Source organism: Pelophylax lessonae, assembly GCF_965119305.1.
Source record: "Pelophylax lessonae genome assembly, chromosome: 1".
NCBI lineage: Eukaryota > Metazoa > Chordata > Amphibia > Anura > Ranidae > Pelophylax > Pelophylax lessonae.
This window is the reverse complement of record NC_138768.1, coordinates 313,835,461-313,858,172: the sequence shown is the minus strand read 5'-3', so window position 1 is coordinate 313,858,172 and position 22,712 is coordinate 313,835,461. Positions and strand designations below refer to the sequence as shown.

The 22,712-nt window shown below is 44.0% G+C and overlaps 1 protein-coding gene across 2 annotated transcripts in view; it reads left to right on the top strand.

The window, feature by feature from the left end:
• The window catches only part of PARP2 (poly(ADP-ribose) polymerase 2), a 136,638-nt gene that overhangs the window by 53,848 nt on the left and 60,078 nt on the right, over window positions 1-22,712 (top strand). For both annotated transcript variants that reach the window (XM_082256088.1, XM_082256089.1), the window contains exons 4-7: window positions 7,506-7,712; window positions 18,682-18,795; window positions 18,939-19,009; window positions 21,247-21,297. In XM_082256088.1, the coding sequence (XP_082112214.1) occupies window positions 7,506-7,712; window positions 18,682-18,795; window positions 18,939-19,009; window positions 21,247-21,297 (443 nt within the window). The remainder of the gene's footprint in view (window positions 1-7,505; window positions 7,713-18,681; window positions 18,796-18,938; window positions 19,010-21,246; window positions 21,298-22,712) is intronic.

The window sequence follows — 22,712 nt, the reverse complement described above, 5'->3', positions numbered from 1 at the left end:
GTCAGAGGCTTGAAGTTGGCTGATTGACCAACATGGCCTGAAGTGCTTGACGTGAAGGTCTAACCGTCTGAGACCAAAGCTGTATCTTCCTAGCAGAAGAGGAGCAACCAGGTAGCCACAAGATGCGTATGGGTGGCACAAATATGAAAAAGGTCAGTAAGCAACCTCTCCCCCAGAAGTGGAGCTCTTTGCTGACTACTTGGTTGAGAACTCTTCTGGACTCCAGGCTGAAACTACAGGAGCAATCCTTTTTGGAGTTAGACACTGACTCTTGAACTGCAGTCCTCTTTCATTCAACAGACGTGTACTCTGGGGGAAGGAGGCCAGACTAAACACAGCTCTTAACTGTCAAAGGAAGCTATCCCTTGAAGTAGACAAGATTGTCCCATTTGTAGAATTATTCCCAGTTATTTGCTATCGAATAAAGCTAGACCTTTAAGGGGACTTCTAGACTCACAATGCAGACATGATTGTCCCACTTGTAAAATTTATCCCCAGCTATTTGCTGTCAAATTAAGCTAGACCTTTAAGGGGACTGCTAGAATCTTGCAATGCAGACAAGTATGTTCTACTTGTAGAATCATCTCCAGCTTTTTGCCATCAAGATAAAGCTAGCCCCTGAAGGGGCAGAATAAACTCTTGCAATGCATACCAGATTGTCCCACTTGTCAGAATTAATATTTAGGATAATATATTCCTCATCCCAACTTCTATGGCATTGGAAGAGATGCAAGGGTTAAGGCAGGCTCCTAGGCTCCAGGCAACTGCAGACAGATATACCCCTTAGGGACAAGTCCAACACAAGGCTATCACCAGAAGACGCTGTTTTGGAACCGCCCTACAATGTACTTGTGTGCTTCCATCAGTATACCGCTTCCTTCAGTCTTGAACATGGATATCAGATATTAGCCTCAATATACAAGACTAGCCAAGAATAGCTTGTATAAGATCTGGAACTGTTTATTGAACAAGAATACAGGCTTTTTATACACTCGAGATGTGTGTCAGTGACCACCCAAATATTTACCCAAAACATCACACAATGGTTTAGATCATGGGTGTCCAACCTTTTGGCTTCTCTGGGCCACATTGTGTGTAGAGAAATTTTCTCGGGCCGCATATTAAATATATACTATAGTTAAGGTATAAAAGTAATAAAATGCCCCCGCGCAGCCGCGCCCCCCACACTGATTTAACACAACTAGAGGATGATCAAATGAAATGGAATCAGTATACAGAGGTTTACTTCTTCTGAGCGATAATAAAGAAACACTCTAACCACCATGACCACTTCAGTGATTTGAAGTGGTCATGGTGGTAATAGTCACAAACACTGCACATGCTCCCCTCCCCCCTCTGAGGCAGCCTCTGCCTACCATTAGTTGGAAGCTGCTGTGGCCATGCCCACGACCTGACTTCCTTCCTGCCCAGCAAAAAAAAAAAAAATTGTCAGGGGGCAGTGGGCCGCATTGCCTGAGGTTCCGGGCCACATGCGGCCCTCGGGCCGCAGGTTGGACATGCCTGGTTTAGATAATGAGGTACAGCGGATTCATGGCTAATCCCATCATACAGGATCCTCCAAGAGTTAATCAAATTAGCCACCAGACAGAAACAATATGAATGAAGGAATCCACACCTAGACAATGCTTTGATTAATCAGGATCTCACTCCAGGTCAGACTTCTAGGCATCAAGCTCCCAAAGTTCAATTCAACATTAATGGGGTGTAAGTACACCCCCCAATAGTTCGTTAGAAGAAAATAGATGTGTTAATTAGCACAATTAACAATGGGTGAAAGACAGATGGCTTGAGTTGATGAAATTACCATCTACTAGGAGTCTGTGTGCCTTGGGGAGACATGGACTTAAATCAAAAGTAACATTGCTTCAAGGGTCCCCCCAGCATACACCTGTACACCCACAGTATGTTCCCCTAAAAGCCAGGGCCCATAGTCATCCTGCAGCTCCCTCCAAAAGCCCCTGTCCTGAGTGAGTTTGTCACAGATGCTACACACCCCCCCCCCCCCCCCCCCAAGAACACACTCAGTCATCCTAAATGAGTATACCCCTGAATGACACAGCATCCTCCAATGACAACTACATGTATACAGTTAAGCTGATGAAGGCCACATCAACCAAACAGGTGACTCATAATGCTGGAAAACTTCTTTCCCATAAGTGCCCTAATCTGACATCCTGCAGTGCAGGTAGAAGTGTCCTGGTTTGGGTTTGAACTTGAGCAACCCGGTACTGCAACCTGCTGACCACTAAGACATTTTGCTGCTCTGTCCTTCTGTTCAATTTGCACCCTGTTGAAAAATGTTCTTCCAGCCTAAACATAGGAAAAAAAGCAATGGACAGCTTTGGAAGTGTGAAATATTTGCATTGCAGGTACCTCTGCCATTTTAGGCATCCTAGCAGCCTACCAAAGGAGGTACAAAAAAAATGCTCAAAGATCTTTCTCAGCTGCATATTGCTTTTAGGAATTGTTTGAAGAGGTAAATTGGCCAATTGACTGGTCCTGCAACGAAAAGCTTGACATTGTCAGAGTATAGAATCCTTGCACAGGGATAGTTGTAACTGACTCCTTCAGAATGTCTTGACTACCTGTGGCCACCTGATGGTCACTGTCCTCCTGCTCCCTGGATGCCTGAATAAGGCAGGTAATTTATACAGGGTTTTACCAGCTAAGGCATGAGCAGCAAAGGCCCAGTTTACGGTGTGCATAATGCATGTAGATCTGGAGACGCTTAATAGTAAGTGTTCATTAGTCAGCTTTTCATACACTATCTTTAAGAGACCCGCAGAAGGGCTGACAATCCAGGAACAGTATCCGTAAGGAGAACACTGCCCACCTCCAGCTTTAACCTGCATATAACAGACAAGGCATAGAGGTACTGTATGTCTATTTCCCAAAGACAACCTCTGGATATGATGCTGAGCACGTGCACTCAACTTCTTTGGTCGACCATGGCGAGGCCTGTTCTGAGTGGAACCTGTCCTGTTAAACCGCTGTATGGTCTTAGCCACCGTGTTGCAGCTCAGTTTCAGGGTCTTGGCAGTATTCTTATAGCCTAGGCCATCTTTATGTAGAGCAACAATTCTTTTTTTCAGATCCTCAGAGAGTTCTTTGCCATGAGATGCCATGTTGAAGTATGAGAGCAGTAACACACCTGCTCCCCATTCACACATGAGACAACTGTAACATTAACGAGTCACATGACACCGGGGAGAGAAAATGGCTAATTGGGCCCAATCTGGACATTTTCACTTAGGGGTGTACTCACTTTTGTTGCCAGCGGTTTAGACATTATTGGCTGTGTGTTGGGTTATTTTGAGGTGACAGCAAATTTACACTGTTAAACAAGCTGTACACTCACTACTTTACATTGTAGCAAAGTGTAATTTCTTCAATGTTGCCACATGAAAAGGTACAGTAAAATATTTACAAAAATGTGAGGGGCGTTCTTCCTTTTGTGAGGGGCATGCCCCCTTTTGTGAGATACTGTATAAGGCTGCAGAGGACTTCTTGCAGAAATAAACAAATTTCAGTAAGTTTAAGGGAGAGCTCCACATTGTTAAGAACAGAAATATAACATGCAATTGCTACTCAAACCATGCAGTAATTTATTAAATAACCTTCCTGTGATGGACCCCCGTACTCAAGAAGAGTATGTTTGCCGTATAAGCTTCCCTTGCCTGGTGCCAGCATGATCCAAGATCCCTTAGCCCACCCAGTCACTTTTCGAGACATCAGTGAAGGGTGATAAGAAGCATAAAACTGTTTATTCAAACACAGACACAAAGGGATATACACTCTGGGACAATTCCCCCTCCCCTTTAGCAGCTAATACACATATACATCCCATTATAGGTTGATCCCAAGGCAGACAGAAACAATAGAGAAATGGGATACAGGCACTTAACAATAACAAACCCCACCCCATCTTAAAACATCTAGCAATGGTTTTTGAGACACTCCTACAATATTCTAGCAATCAGAAAAGTGAAATTGTTTTTCTTCATATATTTCTTGAGCGATAGTCTTCAGAAATATTATTGTCCCAAGTGAAAGAGCCCCTTCATTCTTTCAACACAGACCACACATATAGAACCCAGGATAACAAGGGGTAAAACGAAATGCTGAGCCCGGTGTGGTTGTACAGCGAGTCTGATTAGTGATGACCCAACTGGGGTTCTTGGTCACCCTGTGTCCCTGATAGACACCGGGTGACTTACACATAAGAGGGGCCGGGGAAGCTGGACAAGGAGTTTCCCGACCCCTCTAAGATTATCTGGGTTCCCCAAGCCCTCCACCCAAAGTGACTCCCGTCACACTTCCCAATACAAACTACATCTGCTAAAGTTTTTTAAGCTGTTCAGAGACAAAGTAAACATTGTGTGTTTGCTAGGTTGGAGAAAAGCCCTAAGGGGTTAACCACTGCTAAAGGAATACTACCACAGCAGACTTCTCTACGCATGTGATTTCATTAGAAAGAGCATTCAACGCAGAAAGAAAAAAACCCTGCTAAAACAAACAGATATCTGTTCAGGACAGAAAGCAACTGCACCAAAAGTTGATAAAAATGCTACAATAGACATTAGAGCATAGACCTCTCCATAAGTTTTTCATTTTGGTTATTTTTTATTTTTATTTTCTAACACAAGTGGAGTTACTCCCTAGCAGCCCAAATGGCACTTGGTCCCTTCTGCTGACTTAAAGCCAAACATATTCACGTATCCTGGACCTCGTCCACAGAGCAATGGATGCATCCGCAGGGCGACCTGGATCCCAGGAACAGCAGAGTACACCGTAATGCTGGGCACACTTTAGAGGTCACCCGCTTTTATCAGGACACCCGACCTAGCGCAACTGCTCGCCATTGGCAGAACTTCCATTATTACAGGTGTTAAGGAGAGAGACAATCTAGGCCTCTTCTTTGCAGCACGTTCAGACATCAGCATTTCCATATTAGACACCAAAGTCGCCACCACAGCAGCCAAATTGGGTTGCAGCGGGGCCACAGGAGAACTGGGGATCCCCACCAGAGCTGGGGGAAATTTGCAATCCTGAGAATCCATTGCTCAAGGTTACAGAAACAAACAGTGCAATAAAATGTGTACTGCCCCTTTTAAAATCGATGCGGAATGCGCAGCCCACCGCTACAGCCACAGTGACAAAGACCCCAAAAGGAGAAGTGAAAACTGAGCCAGAAGCGATAATACAGAGGAAAATTGAGAGAAATAACCTGCAGAGCCCGCAGAGTGTTGCTACCGATGTCCTGCTGCAGATGGAAAGGAAGTGCTGCTGAAAGTAGGCTGATCTATAGACTGCCAGACTCAGGGAAAATGGCTGCCCCATAGGAATGCATTGGAGGCTACGCCAAAATGGCCGCCGAACATGCGGTCGGACCGATCGTCCACCTCCCACAAAATGGCGGCGGATGGCGCCAAAACAGCATGCAGTTTCGCCCACAGAGAAGCTAAACATGCCTGCCCATATCAAAGATGGCTGACCGCGCAAATTCATGCCGCTGTGGTCGCCACACAAAAACGTCTGTACCCCCAACAATGCACCGAAGTGACACAGGGAAGGAGACCCCCAGAAAACATACAGTATCTGCACAAGCGATCCCCACAGGGACCGCATCAGGGAGCCGCACAGACATGTACCATTCACCGCCCTGCTGTTAGCCGGGCGTTTGGTGACTACTAAAGCCATCCTGGAACTTCTGAACACCACAGGACGCTCCCAATATCCATACGGATGTCCTGCATGAGACTCCAGTTGCCACGTCTTCCAAAAGGTAGAAAACTTCATACAAAATGGTCCTTATGAGTGAGGAGGACAAAAAAGGAATGCGGGCTCTGGCTCAGCCTGAAAATTTATGGGAATGGGGTCCTTTTGGGGTAGGAGCGAGGACAGGACTATCCAAACGTATGCTGCCATGGAAGTTTGTCAGGAAATAAGCATTTGGAAGTTCTCACTGCTGAAATTATTTTATTAAAGTAAAAGAATATAAAATGCTCTTGCATTAAATTAATGAATAAAGATATGAAGATACTGTGGGGTTGATTTACTAAAGGCAAATAGACTGTGCACTTTGCAAGTGTAGTTGCTCCAGAACTAAGTGAAACAGCAAAATGTAAAGCTTCACTTTACAAAGAATACCCAATCAAATGCAAGGAAAGGAAAAAAAAACTAAATTTTTTACTTGCACATGATTGAATGATGGAGGTCCGCAGAGCTTCCCCTCATTTACTAAGTCCTAAAGCGACTGCACTTGTAGAGTGCAATTGTACTTGCAAAAGTACACAGTCTATTTGCCTTTAGTAAATCATCCCCTCTGTGTGGCTATTGTACCACTGTAAGCTTGGGATTGTTCCCATATGAAGCTGCTCAGGGATGAATCCGATGCCGGCAGCCCTCACCACTAGTCTCTAGAGCTTGTACGCAGAATTTTTTGATCGCTTTATTATCTGAGGTGGACTGTTCCCAATGTTGATCCAGCAGCACTAGTTGAATCATTCCTGTAGAATATAAACCTGTGTTTACAGATTCCCTCGATAAATGCTTAGAGATTCTTTCCAAAAACCTTGTTTTTTACAGGAAACCCTGCTTTGCAAACTGCCATGGCAGTGTTGCTAGTTTGTCACACATTACGGGAATAGACTCATCTTGTTTTGAAGGATCCATCCTTCCTCCACATTGACAGACAGTGGTTTGAGACCCAGAGCTTCCATCCTCCCTACTCTTGTTTTGACTTTCTACATCTACCCAGAATGGTTCCACGATCTGTGTTTGTGGGCAATGTTCTCTTTCTGTCCACCTGTAATTTGTCCTAACATGCAGGAATTGCTCGGTTCGAAGGTCTTACTCTCTCTAATCTTGGAAGGGGCATTTGGCTCCCCAAAGCCATTTACCTGTTGAAACTGGCTCTTGCCCTTTACTCAGTCAGGGGTCCTCTCATATTGCAGAGGTTTTGTATCCCTTCATAGCTTGCTAGTCTTACAGGTGGACCTGTACTGTTTCTGTCTTATAGTAATTTACTTAGTTTTTCCTATCCCTTGATAGACACTTCTTTGGAACACCCCAATGATCAGAGTTTTGAAACTTCTGTTGTGTCCTTTTATGAACATAAGAGAATATAGGACTATTTTGTATGCATTGTAAAATCTTTTTCTTTGCATTCATTGAAGGACACAGCACACACCCTTCTGGTTGTTACATGTGTGTGAGCAGTTCTATGTACTGCTTTGTTACTAACTGAGCTTTCTCTAGCAGTTGAGGAGTTTGGCCACCATCAGGGGCCACTCCTAGGCTGTGCTGTGGTTCTTGTGCCTAGTGTCCTACTCCTGAAAGTGGCTCTATAACCAACTGGTCTGAGACTGTGTCCTTCGATGAACACAGAGAAAAGGATTTTATTGTAAGTTTAAAAAAATCCTGTTTTAAATTGCATTTTTTTTTAAATTGTAATATATTTTACATATAACTTTTCATTGCAGATTTTGTATGGCAGTGGCAGTCAGATGAAGATTACTGGGTCTCCTATGATGCCAAATCCTGTATCTTGCTAGAGTCTGCACTTCAGCATGATGGAAAGCATGTGTCTTTAAATCTGGGTGGAAGTTCTTATACTGTTGATCTGGGAGCTATGGTACAGAGAAATAGCCAGACTCAGCATGAACGAGAGATTCAACGCTGTTTATCTGGTAGGTGTGTAAGCCATAAAAATATTTGGTGCACAGATGGCGTGGTGTTGGAAATATAAGTGATACATTTTTTAGACCATTTATAGATGTATTTGGAAGCCTAGCCCTAGCCTCAATGTCTGCTAAGTGCAGATTGAACAGACCTTTTTCCAGTATTCTTTAATGTGATGTTAAGTTTTAGGCTGACAGTGGTAGTCAAGCCTTTTTATTCCCAAATCAGAGGATAGAACTAACTTATCACACCAAGAGCTAGCAATTGTACTGTTAGCTGTAAAGGGTAATAGATGTGGACTAAGACCATTGGATCTTACAGATACAGTAATGAAGCGGTGGATTTCTGAACTTCAATGTTTGAGAAATCTTTTTTTTTTTTTTAATCCTACTTCAAAGCTAATGTCCAGGTAAACCGTTGCATGCACAGATGAAATTGATATATAAGAATGGTTTTACTAGCCAAAAGATTTGTTTTTTTCCAATCCGGTCTTGAGATTTGCACAACTCGCAAAGCACAGCCCTGTATGGCAGATGTGACACTGGTCTCCCCAGACATTTGGAAGCTGGAAGAGACCAGATGTGCACCTAGGCATGCATGTCGGATTTCTACACATGCATATAAATGCTGCCAACTTCTGGTGGATGGGCAATATAGGCCCCAGCAGCATATGTGTGCATGCACGGCAGTGCACGCAACGGTGCAGTTTTATAATTCACTGCCTCCTGGATAGCTTTGTCGAAGAAGATCCAGGAAGCAACACGACCCTGCTTGGGCCAGACAGCACAAACAGAATTTTATGTTAAATATTAGCTATATTTTGTAAGCATTTATGTAAAAGGGAGGGGAGAGTAAGTTTAGTTCCGATTTAAATTAAGACCTAAAGTGATATTAAAGTTGTGTTTTACTTTAATTTCCTTTGACTCCCTTTTAGAGGGAGTTTGTTAAAGTGTCACTAAACCCACCTCATCCTGTTCACACTCACTCTCACGTTAAGATTGGTTTTCTGTATTCTGCAAAAAAGCTGGTTGATCCTGCTGCTCTCTATCGCCACCTCCTGTTCATGTCCCCAATTCAGCTAAGGGTTTTGCATCTGTGGTGGCAACTCTGCACATGCTCAGTTTTCAGGGTGTTTCTATGCTGAACATTTCCTCCCTATCACATCTGAGCAGCCCATGTGACTATAGAATCACACAATGATAAATGACAGCCCACTCCCTCCCTCCTCCTCCATGCCCACTAACCTGCTAAACACAATAGGGACAGAATTTTAAATGTAGATTAATTGTGGCTTCATCTCCCTCTTATTCTAAGACACAGGCTGGAGAAGCGTAACACAGCTTGTGACTGGCAGAAATTCGCCCACACCATATTATTTCTACAAAATAATGATTTCATTTCAAATATATATTTTTATGACAATTTTAAAGCAGTTTATTGATATTCTATTTTTAATCTGTATTCCATAGGCTTTTTTTTTTTTTTTGAACATGTGACCAGCAGCAAAGGACTAGAAGCTCCTATTGCTTTCACTGCAGACAGGCTGGGAAAGATATGGGTCATTTGACAGCTGGATCATGTGACAGCTGTATATGGATTAGGAAAAAGGTACTTAGATTTTTTTAATTAAAATAATTGCAGTGCCATCATCATCCACATACAGAAATAGAAGGAAAAATGTAAATTCAACCGTGTGTGTTTAGTATCACTTAAAATAGTGGAGTGTTATCGACATATATCAACCAGTAAGCAAAAAAAAATATTTGCTAAAAAAGCAAAAAAAAAAAAAAAAAAAGCGCTAAAAATTAAATAGTACCTGCAAATATATACAATATTAAGTAATACACATATAAAACAAGAGTGATAAGGACAAACAGCCATAGCTATTAAAACCTCACTCACTCAGCGCTATGGTGCTGATTGCGTTGCCACAACAAAACTAAACTAAAATAACATATAATGTATAAAATATATACAGCAGCTGCTATAGACAAAAGCAATTAAAAAAAGGTGTGTGTATAATATCCTGTTGTTAGGAAAACCCCCCCAACAGAGATACATGCAAACACTAACAGCGCTAATAATGAAACACAGAGTAAAAGTCCCAGTTCAATAGTTCATAAGACAAGGGTGCTCTAAATGTCAAACACATATGCAGGGTGAGTCAGTCCAGATAAATGATCCTGTTGAATCAATCTTTTGTATTTGGTAGGTAGAAACTTGCATATGCATGCACCATCACCTCACCACTGTGGCCCTCTTGGTATTGCCCACGTACCTATAGGAGATAATCAATGCGCCAGATATAATCCAACTAGCTCCAGCTGACCACAGATCCCTTTTAATCCGAATGGATCCTTCTAAGATCTCTCAATCCACTCCAAGGAGTCATTGGAGCTGCGGTTGTATCTGTCACTATTCCGGGTCTGCGTACTGCCGGTCACCGTGCAGGGATGGAGGAAGATGCGGCTGATTGAGAGATCTCAGAAGGATCCATCTGGATTAAAAGTGATCTGTGGTCAGCTGGAACAAGTTGGATTATATCTGGCACATGGATTATCTCCTATAATGGATTGAGAGATCTTAGAAGAATCCATCCGGATTAAAAGGGATCTGTGGTCAGCTGGAGCTAGTTGGATTATATCTGGCGCATTGATTATCTCCTATAGGTACGTGGGCAATACCAAGGGGGCCACAGTGGTGAGGTGATGGTGCATGCATATGCAAGTTTTCTAGGTGGATTATATCTGGCGCATTTCTGTACACAATTTTATCTGCATATGATAATGTAATCAAGCACCTGACCTGGTGGGGTATATATTCTGTGTGGGTTTGTTCAATAAATGTTCCAGATCTTATACAGGCTATTCTCAGCTAGTTTTGTTTGGGGGCGGCTAGAATATCTGATATCTATGTTCAAGACTGAAGGAAGCGGTATTCTGACGGAAGCACTCAAGCACATTGTGGGGTTGCGGTTCCGTTACATTGGATAAAGGCAGAATTGCACTTCACTCTTAGTGTCATAACCAACACTAGGAATGACAGCATGTATGATGTCCGACGACCTGTCGAAATGTGTAGGGTGGAGCCTTGCCGATTGACATAACCCTGCACCTATCACATCTGCTCACAGCCATTGGTGCTCTGAAAAATACATTGTCATTCCCAGTGTCGGGTATGGCGCTATAAGATGCAAGTCCTTCCCGGCTCTCTTCAGCCCCTTCCCTGAGGTGACTTCAGTCTGTGTGGATCGGGTATTCCCTGCTGCAATAGGTCAGTCCCTTTCAGGCAACTGGGGTAGTCTCTTCTTCCCATTCCTGGGCAGTTCTATGTCCTGGAGCTCCTCCAGCCCGGAGACTACTACCTGATCCCTTGGAACAATGGAATCCCACATTGGAGCTCCTCAGATTTTTTGTTGTGCAGAGGTCTTCGCTGGAGGGCCCTGTGCCTCATTGAACACTCTAACTTCCTGCTGCAAGTGAACCCTGATGGGGACAGTGTAGATTCAGAGGACTTCATGGGATCTCATCAATGGGAGATTGGTCCTCCTTGTTTGGCTGAGCAGCAGCTTCCTAGAGCTGGTAAGGGAGCCTTTACAGCCTTCTTCAGCAGGCTCCAGTGTCACCTAGGGGTGTTTTTATTTCCTATTATTAGTGTCTTCTGGTGGTCACCACTTCACCAGTTTGAGACTGAGGCCAACTCTTCAGGCCTGCCTACTCTTGTGGCGGTGTCTTCGTTGCACCCGTGTCCTCTGTCTTACTTTGTGGGATAAAACCCTTAGTCAGGGGTGTCCAAACTATGGCCCTCCAGCTGTTCAGGAACTACAATTCCCATGAGGCATTGTAAATCTCTGACATTCACAGACCTAACCAGGCATGATGGGAATTGTAGTTCTTGAACAGTTGGATGGCCATAGTTTGGACATAGCTGCTTAGGTTCTCAAGTGCACCCAGTGGCCTCTCTATGTCCTTGTTATCTATTGGGTTGTGCGACTACCATACATTTTCTATCAAAAAGGTGTATAATGAGAATCGGAGGAAGCTCACATACACTAGCAGCGCTAATTATATTAACTTATGTAAACAATACATCAAAAAATTATAAAATTATACATCAAAAAAATTACTCTCTGTAAATGATGTCCATGCAAAGTGAGTAATGTCCGTAAATGCTAGGTGATACAGTTCATATACTGAGTGGGGTCCTGGAGTGCAAGCCCATGAACTCCCAATGGTGCTTCCTGTTAAGGTGGACCACCGTCACCACACCTCAAAATACGTGCCCCCCTAGGTAGTAAAAACTCACCACAGGATGGCAAAAGGGACACCTTATATGGGATATATTCCACAATGTGGTAAACGAATTCCAGGTAATACCTCTCCGGATTGACCAAAATCAGATATATAATCAGGACTTTCGTTCAGCATAAACTCTCCGGATTGACCAAAATCAGATATATAATCAGGACTTCCGTTCAGCATAAACTGCACCAGACACCTCAGATCATGTATGGGAAAAGAAAGGGGGAAGACCCATAGTGTAATTCCATAAAATAACACTTTATTAGAATTCCCAATCCCCCATACAAGATACACTCACAATGTTCAAACTCAAATAGTAGCATGTAGAAAGTATATGGAGCCCGTCGTGTGCCGGTAGACTCACCGCTGCCTATTAAGGAAAGCCAGAGCTCCCGCACACCGACTCTGCGTGACAGCTGATGGATGCGTGCTCACGCCCTTACATGTTTCGTCACACGGACTTCTACGGAGGCAAGCCCATGGGAGTTCATGGGCTTGCACTCCAGGACCCCACTCAGTATATGAACTGTATCACCTAGCATTTACGGACATTACTCACTTTGCATGGACATCATTTACAGAGAGTAATTTTTTTGATGTATAATTTTATAATTTTTTGATGTATTGTTTACATAAGTTAATATAATTAGCGCTGCTAGTGTATGTGAGCTTCCTCCGTTTCTCATTATACACTTTTTTGATATTATTTGATTTTTATAGCGGCTGCTTTGTTTTTAGAATTTTCCATTATATTAGCGCTGGGTTGAGTGGGTTTTTATATTCTTACTCCTATTATTTATACCATACATTTTCTGGTGTGCCATGTCTAGCAAGGTTCCTCCCTTTAGTGAGAGGTTTATCTCCCTTGCCTTAAGGATGGAGGATGGTGGGCCCCTAGCGTTTCCTTGTTGACAGATCTGCCACTCTGGAAATTTTCCTAAGCGTTTGTCACCTCAAGTTGTTGGCAGTTCTTCCCTGTTTGGGAAATTAGATTGTTCCACTGGTAGCTGGTGGGCTCTGGTTGATCAGCTTCTGGCTGACTCAAGTTCATTTTTCCTTTGTCAGGGGTCATTCCCCTCTGGCAGTGACTTTATGCATCTGGAACATTGCTATTATGTTGATCCTCAATTCCACTCCTTGGTAATGTTCGCAATATAGTAGAAAGTGTAACTTCAATCATTCAGATTTAGTGATTGGCCCAGGTGGTTCCTGGGCTGCAGATGGCCCCCAGTCCCCTTACTGAGGTCTGCATTTGACTAACTGTATCTGTACATGTGCCATACTATCTTAGTACTGCTTTTCAACAAACCTGAGGCATGTTTGGAAAAGGAGAGGGATATACTGCAGGCTGACATAAGATTTTTCTGTTTGCCAGTGTTCAATCCTCCTGTAAGTGGCAGTATTTTGCAAATTCTTTTTATTGTTTTTCAGTAGAAGGTACAAAAACAGAGCCTTCACGCATACCCTGGCTCGAGTAAAACAAAACACAAAATAAAGAAATAAAATTTAACAACTATAACTTAGAGCTGCACGATTAATCGTATGAAAATCGCTATCTCGATTCACCCCCCCCCTGACGATCTAAACCTGACATATGCTCGATTCTTTGCAAAGCTGGTGGGGAGCAGAGAGAACAGCTGTGGAAAAAAAAAAAAAGCCTCCCGCAAACGCCTATCAGCATTAAGTGCCGGTTCACACTAGGGCGACCTGTGAGGCGACCTGGTCGCCCCGCAGGTCGCCTCCCATAGGGAAGCTGCGGAACCGTTCTAATAGGAGCGACACAAGTCGCTCCGACCTAGAAAAAGGGTCCGGAGCTTCTTTGGGGCGACCAGGAGGCGACCGCCATAGACTTCAATGTTATGAAGTCCGTGGCGGCCGCTCCGAGGTCGCGGCGCGCTGCTCGCACCGCGACCTCGGAGGTCGCGGTGCGAAGTAGCGTCGCTGCAATGTGAACCGGCGCTAAGTCTCCCAGTAACTATAAACAAAATGATTACATTGTATCTTTTCCTTCCCTCTGCCAGGGAGAAAGGAAGTTTAACCTCTTAAAGACTAGACCTTTTTCTGACACTTGTTGCTTGCAAGTTAAAATCATTTTTTTTTGCTAGAAAAGTACTTAGAACCCCCAAACATTTTATATATTTTTTTAGCAGAGACCCTACAGAACAAAATGGCGATTGTTGTAATATTTTATGTCACTGTATTTGCGCAGCAGTCTTTTTCAAACGCAATTTAATAGACTTTAATGAATAAAAAAAAAAAACGTAACAGTAAAGTTATCCCAATTTTTTTTTGTTACACAGAGAATCGTGAGAGAATCGTGATCTTTATTCCAAGCTAAAAAATCGTGATTCTCATTTTGGCCAGAATCGTGCAGCTCTACTATAACTAAAACCCCAAACATAGGCTGCTGCTTTAAGAAAATTGAGCGTGTGTTGCACAAGGAAGTGAAAGAATAGGGAAGGAAGAACCATCAGCGATCGGACATCTAACAAGTTCAAGGAGAGATGGCCATGGCCCGGTGTCCCCCCAGTCCAAAAGATAACAGCAATAAAGGAAGGATTAATGAGCAGTAGTAGCAGAATCTTCATGGTCGGCAGTGGTGTCCTCTGCCTCCAGCCAAATACTCCAAACCTTAGCGAATTTTTGGGGGCAACCTCTGTTAGTGTAGACTGCCTTGTACAGTGGTATTACCGAGTTCACCAAGGCCTGCTATAGAGCGAAAGTGGGAGCCCCAGTCTCTCTCCATCGTATCACTATCAGTTTCCTCACATAGAAGAGCAGAAGACCCAACAGGGTACGAGCCGCTGTAGAGTGAGCCAACGCATTTACAAGTCCCAAAATGCAGATCTCAATCCTAGGTGGTACATGGATGGTGGTCAGTCTAGCAATGAAGTCTAGGACCTCAGACCAATACGATTGTAAGGATGGACAGCACCATATCATATGAGCGTATGTTGGGGCATCAGACACCTCCAAGGCGACCGCCGGGTTGGAAGTATCTGACGTCAGACAGTTGTGGGCATGAGTCAAGAGACCGGCAATGTAGTATAGGAAGAAGTGAGGGCAAGCCAGACCCCCCCCCCCGGGTCCAAGGCCTCTGAAGCAGAGAGAGCCTGAAGCGAGGGGGACGGGACCCCCATAGGAAGGCGATTAATATGGGAGTTAAATTGCTTGAATATCTTTTTTGGAATCCACACTGGGGAATGGCGTAAAACATAAAGGAGAGGGGGTAGCAATTTCATTTTGACAAGGTTGATTTTACCAATCAGGGTTAGCAGGAGGTAAACCCATGCCTTCAGCCTAACCTTAAACATTTGCATGAGGGGGAGCAAGTGAGTTCACAAAAGTCCTGCACTCTGGGGGAGATGGTTATACCAAGATATTTAATCCTGTCTGTCCAACAAAGGGGCAATGATGGATCTGCCTGAAGCTTGGCCCCCTCGTCCACGGGGAGTATGAGCGACTTGTCCCAGTTGACCTTAAGGCCAGACAGCCCAGTAAAGGTCGAGAGCAAGTCCAGAGCAGACCGAAGGGAGGGGCCCGGGTCCCGGAGGAAGAGAACAATATCGTCCGCATAGAGCGCCAATTTTTCCTCCAGGGGTCAGACCCGGAATCCCCCCGGAGCCGCGGATGGCCTTGGCTAGGGGCTCCACAGCCAGGGAGAACAGCGCCGGTGACAGTGGACACCCCTGCGGAGTACCGCGGAGTACTGCGCTCGATACAAAAAGCGGAGGACAGTGTCCCACCCAACTTAATCTGGGCCTGTGTTTGGTTATACAGGTTGTTGATCCGTTTACGGAAAATCAGGCCAAAGCCAAAGGCTTTAAGCACCTCCCACATGTATGGCCAGGCAACCGAGTCAAATGCTTTTTCTAGGTCAAGTGCCACCAACACCCTCAACACCGATTCGGAAATTTTTGCGTTAAGCGCTCCCACCTTCGTCGCAGTGACAGAGGACAAGTGCAAGTTCAGAGCCCTCCTGGCGTAGACCAGGGTGGAGCACGCCCCAGGAGTGGGGTCCGAGGCAAACTCTGACTCAGCCTCTCCCACTTTACCCTCCAAGGCACCCACTCTGCAGTGCCCTCCACCCTGGCCAATTTAATGGCAGAGATACATTCTCCTCAGATGGTAGCCTTGAAAGCATTCCAGCACACCAAGGGAGGAGAAGTGAGGTCATTGAGTTCCCAGTATTGGGCAATTTTACCTTTCATGCCTTCCATCACACCAGGGTCCTTCAGCCAGCGTTCATTCAAAAATAAATGAAAGGAGATCTAATGCTCTCAGTACGGTACTAACATTTATTAAGCAGTCATAAAATATCACTCACATTTGAAGGCACTAACTTAGTGCAAACATGAAGGCATTGAGTAACTGGTTCCGATTGTCGGAGCGCCGCGGGTGACGTCAGGCTCTTCCCCCCCCGTATGCGTTACGTCAGTGGGCGTGACTTTGTCAGCGGGGTAAGGAGGTAGATCACACCCGCAATATTTATGGCCATCTCCTAGCAACAGAATACTTTATCCACAAACCAGGAAGTGAAGGGGAAATGTAAGAGGAAATGTAGGGGTAGCTGGGCGGGTCCCCGGCAGTGAGGTGGAGTTCTTACATTTCCCCTTACTTCCTGGTTTGTGGATAAAGCATTATGTTGCTAGGAGATGGCCATAAATATTGCGGGTGCGATCTACCTTCTTACCCCGCTGATGAAGTCACGCCCACTGACGTAACGCGTATGGGGGGAGGAGCCTGACGTCACCCGCGGCGCCCCAAAAAAGGGGTCCCAGCACAATGTCAGTCAGTTTGGAGGGGCAGCAGGAAGCAGAGCCCACTGCCAATAAACACAAGCGGGCCAAAAAACAGTGAAGAAGAGGGGGACAAAATGAAAAACAAAAAGTAAAAAAAGTGTAGACCGGGACAAAAAAGAAAAAATGTAATAAAATGACATCCATCCAAGAGAGCTCCTCTATGATAGACAGTCTTGATAGAAGTAAGCTGGAACCAAGGGGTGATAGGCAGGAAGAGAGAGAGAGCGCAGGAACAAATGAGGGTCTCGCAAGCCACAGTTTTCAATGGAGAGTCAGCAGCCAGGCATCAGCATCCTCCGGGGTGTTGAAGAATCTCACCGTGCCGCCATAAGTGACCCTCTGGGGTAAAGCATGCCTTATTGCACCCCCTTCTCCCGCATCCTCTGTCTCACCTCAATGAAGGACTTGTGCTTTTTCTGTAGCTCCGCCGAGAAGTCAGCATACAGGTGAACCGAGGTATTCTCAAACTGCAGCTTGGGGTGCTTGCGGGCCTCGCTGAGGATTCTGTCCCGGTCCCTATAGTTGAGGAAGCGGACAAGAAAGGGCCTAGGGGGGGCGCCCAGAATCCTCCTGCCAGTGGGGACCCTTGGGCCCTCTCCACCACATAGGTGGGGGACACCTCCATCATTCCCAAGAGCTCCTTGAAGAACCCCTCAGCGAAATCCGCCAGAGCATCTCCCTCTGCTCCCTCTGGCAGGCCCAGCACTCTTAAGTTGTTACGCCACATGCGATTCTCTGTATCGTCCGCTTTGGCCATTAAGGAGTCCACCTTGTGTTGCAGTCCAAAAGGCCTAAATGCTGGGCAGTATTGTCCTCAGTGGCAGAGACACGGCTCTCTGCTTCCGTGAGACAAATCTTATCCAGGTCATTGCGGGTGAGGTTACATTCCTCTGCTAGATGGTTGATCCGGACCAGCAGGGAGGTCTTGCTGTGCTCGATGGCGTGGAGGATGACCTCTGTGTCCGGGCCCACAATGCGATCCGAGGCGCTGGGAAAAGGCTCAGAGATCCGCGCCGCCTCCATCGCTGTTCGGAGCGTGCGGAGTCTCTCTGTCAAGATGGCATCAGGGCATGCGGCAGTTGGCGCTGAGTGTCTGGAGGGAGGCTCCGGCACCACAGAGCGGCGCTTGGAAGGCATGTGGGAGAAACGGGAGCGTACCCGACTGTAGTAGATCCTTCGGGGGTAAATAAAAGATCGGTAACAGCAGGATAGATGGTACAGTTACTCAGGGTTTGAGGAGCTCCCGGAGCAGATGTACACACCGCTCTACATCCAAGCCACGCCCCCTGCAAGTGGCAGTATAATCTGACTGTTTCTGAATTCGTGTGACCCTTAATGCTAGAGAAAGATTATACAGAAAGTGTAAATCCAATAAAAGTAAATCTAAAGGCAATTTTTTAAAAGTTTTGGATAGAGTAAAAAGAGATTGGATCGCCTATCAAGTCTTTATTGCTGTCTGTGTTCCACTCTCTCTATAGTCATGTTTACTGTTATCATTGAAAGTGAAGAAAATACCAAATTTTGGGTTTTCCCCAGAACAGTAAGAGATGGGAAATCTTCAAATGGGGACACAAGATCTGATGACCCTGGTGACCATCAGAAATTCCCTACTTTGAAGCGATTTCTGCCCCCTAGTTATTTTGATTATTCAACAGGAAGTAAAGGGAAATCTCCCCAATGGGACACAGATGGCAAAAAAAACCTTGATGGGTATTACTCTCCCTTACTCTATGCAAATGGGGAAAAAAAGTTATGCCTTTAGTTCTACTTTGATGTATTAATAAAAGAGGGCTGTTTTAAATACAGAATTGCAATAAAATATTTATTTACCTTGACTTTAACTTTTAAGGAACTTTTACTGTTGTATTTTGTAGTTGCTGCAGATCAGGAAAGTGACCCACCAAAACAAAATATCCTTAATGGGCCAACTACTTCAAAACGTCCCCGAAAGAGCAAAAGTGTGGAAACTGAAGAGGAGGACAGCAAAGGTAAGTTAACTGATCAGTTTATTATATATTTCATGTTGGTGTACTCCTACAAATGAAGTTTAGAGGGCACCAAAAGTTAGAACTTTACAGAGTGTTATTGTACATTTTGTTATCTCATATGTTAATTTCTTTCTGTTACACAGAACAAGTGAGAACTCTGGTGTTAAAAGGCAAAGCTCCAGTTGATCCAGAATGTTCCAGCAAAATTGGAAAGGTACATGTTAACAGAAGTCTGATATCTGTATTTGTAGTAACACTGATTACTTTGATTGATTTATTTTTTTTTTTTAATGCCTTTAAAGTCAAGAATGAATGGCAGTGCTACTACATTTGGATACTAGGTATATCTGTTTACGTTCTTGCCTGCCCAGTTCAGTGTAATGATAGTTTTCGATTTGAACTGAAGAGCTCTGACATAAGGGGTTCCTTTTATTAAAAAAAAAAAAAAAATAATAAAGTTGTTGTACTCACTTGCTCTGTGCAGTGGTTTTGCACTGAGCAGCCCCGATCCTACTGTTCCCTGCCCGGCGCTCCTGGCTTCTCCTCTTCAGCTAGTTCCCCCAATAGCAAGACGCTTGCTCTGGGGGCACTGGTGCATGCTGGCTCCCCATCCCTGCTCTATGCGTCCATAAAACACACAGAGCCGCGTTTTGCCCTCCTCCATATTGGCTCACTGGCTGTGGTGGCAGGAGCCAATGGCTCCCGCTGCTGTCTCAGCCAATGAGGAATGAGAGACCTTGGAGAGCCGCTGCTCTTGTGCACATCACTGGATGGAGAGGGGGCTCAGGTATTAGGCGGGGCTGGGAGGGGGGCGCTGCACACAGATTTTTTATCTTCAGTCATAGAATGTATGAAGGTAAAAAACCTTGAGCCTTTAAGGTTGAATATATTTTTATTAACACATTTTTAGAAGGTTACATAAACATTCACTCAGAATAAGTGAGCTCAAATACACATGTTAATTATTAATGGAGCAGTATATGTATTTTGTAAAATGAAAATTCTCAAGGAGGGTCAATATCTACAACAAAGCACTGTTGGTGAAGATAAACACAAGTATAGGAGTACACAGTAAACAACATTGAAACGAATAAGGGTAATTGCAGAGAAGTGGGCAAGGACATTGTCCTTAGTGCAGCCCAAAGAGCATAAATTCAGTGCAAAATGAGGAGACCCACAAAAACAAGTGCTCAATAATATTCATGGTAAGAATCAGAAAACAAAAGAAAAAGGTATAGCAAAAGAAATGAGAAAAAAGACAAAAGAAAGAGAGAGAAAAAACAGTGAAGACAAGTTTTCTTGGTGTGAGAAGCAAAAGAAAAAGGGGTTAGAGTCAATTAAGTTCTATTGCTAAATTTCTCAGAAAAGGAGTGATGCATCCATATGAACCAAATGTTGGTAAATGTTTCCCACTTATCAAGCTCTCTAGCTTGCATCTCCTCCATGAGCATAATTTCATTAATTTTGCTTACCCACCAACATAAGGGTGGGGTGGATGTACTCTTTCAGTTTCTGGAAATTAGTTGTCTAGTTGCAGAGAGGAAAAATCCAAGTAAGCTTGATTTCTTGAATTTAACCGTGCCCAGGGGGATGGACAACAAAGCTATGGAGGGGGAAGGGGTGAGAGGCTCATAGTTCTCTGTGTAGATGTGGAAGATCTGTGACCAAAAAGGGCAAATATGGTCTCACTCCCATTAGATGTGCAGGAAAGGCCCTCTCCTCTTGTGACAGCGCCAGCATTTGTCCGTGGATGATGGAAAGATCCAGTTGATAGTAATTTGGTCACGGAAACATCTAGACAGTAGTTTGTAGTTTTTCTCTTGGGCATAGTCTGAGATGAAGGATTTGTGAGTAAAGATAGGTGCAGTCTGCCAATCTCTGATGGGAAACTCAAACCCCAGCTCCTTGGACCAAAGTTTCATGAACACGGGTAGCGTATTGTGGGTGTGAGCCAATATTGATTTGTATATCGCTGATAAAGTGTGACGAGGAACCTCTGGGAGAAGACACAAGCTTTCAAGTACTACCAGCAAGGGTCTATGTATTTGACTCGAAGTGAATAATGATTTACAATAGGTTTAAAGTTTGTCATTTCGTCAACCACTTTATCGCAGAGGACGCAGCGTCAGGGTGAGCTATAAAGTCCCTGAGAGATGCATGTACATAGGAGTGTATAAGCAGTATACAGATGGCATAGCATTTAATGAGTCTGATGACTTGGTTCCAAATGTCTGGGGGTAAATGATCTTAGCTAGGTTGTAGATGGGGCTTTTTTTGTCCAGGGAATTCTTTAGGAAGCCTAGTTTGGTTGATAAGATTGCTGCTTCAATACCATAGTATTTGGTTGTTCTGTCATTGTGTGTTCGATTGCCTGCTGTTCCATGTCGTCTGCTGTGCTTGAGTAGTCGTGGCAATTACATTTTTATCAATCCCTGTCTCTTTTTCTCTTAGGCTCATGTCTATTGTGAAGGAGATGAAGTATATGATGTTATGTTAAACCAGGTGAGAACTGACCATTTTCATTAGTGTCATGCCTTTCTGTTATTTGTCATTTTTCTAATTTTTCACTTATGGGGTCACTAGACATTAAAAGCCACTTTAGCTGTTACTTAATAAAGTTGAACTAATTCTTGCCATGTTATGAAATGGCAGTACATCGCATTTTTAGATTCCCAGCTTTCTTGCTTGTGCTAGTATTATCAGCTTGTGAGTGGTCGTATTATCAACTTGTGAGTGGTAAATTAATGGTGTCTTAATTGAACAAATAGAAACTGTACAGTTCCTCCTACAATTTTATAACTATTCTTGCTTTTTCTTATTTATAAAGTAAATAAAAGTAATTGATGTCCCCTTTTTAAAGATTATTTGATGTGTTTATTCTTTAGTTCTGACACTGTTAGGATGCCTTTGTTGTGGTAACAGGAAAGGTATTTCAAGACTTCTGTATTCTGTTTGGAGCACCACTTACCCATGTAATATGATGTCTGAGGGTTAGATGAGTATGCTCTTGTTTCACAATCAAGCATCTCGCAGAACTTTCTAATTTTCTTCTAGTATCATAGCAGAAGAAAGGGCAGCTACCAGCCTGCATATATTCAGAGCCCATCTCTGATATGGCTGGAGCTGGGCAGATGATTGAGGGATTGTGGTTCAATTTCTGGGTTAAGTGCTGGTTCACATTAGTGCGATCACAGAGATCGCATGTAATTCCGAGCACACTGCTCCTAAATTACATGCGATCTCTGTGCGGTGCAAATTTCAGCCATACAGTTTGTATGGCTGAATTCGCACCGCAATCGCACAAAACACGCACATGACCCTTTTTTTTATCCGCAGCAGAATTGTATCGCATGGTGGTTCACACTATTGCGACCCGATTCTGTGCGAGCTTGCAGATCGCACTGCAATATGCAATCTCAACTGGGGGTGTCGTTAACTTTTGACACCCCCTGCGTAACGCATATGGCAGTGTGAACCGCCAGGGGTGCGGATGCGATGCGGAAACATGCATATTCGCAGCATTCCCGCATTGCAGAAGTGTGAACCGGGACTAAGTGGAAGCTACTGTTACTATTCTATAGCATACAAAATGAGGCACCAGGCATGACAAGAAAAATATGTATTCATTCATCTTTGTAGTAGTAGTAGTGCTTTGTATTTTTTCTAATCTTAGATTGCTATGTGGCCTGATTTAATAAAATGTTTGAAATCTGTTTAAAGGAGATGATACATTGTGTTGTTTCAGTCCTGGTTAAGTTGTATTTTGAGTTCCACATCAATGTGCAAAACAAATCAGTTTAGACTTTATAGGGTAAATTCTTTGTAAAGTAATTTTATGATTGTGATATTATATATCCTCTGAAAGAAAGGAATATCCTGTCTTCTCTTAGTGTACACATACTGTATGTTTTGCTTCC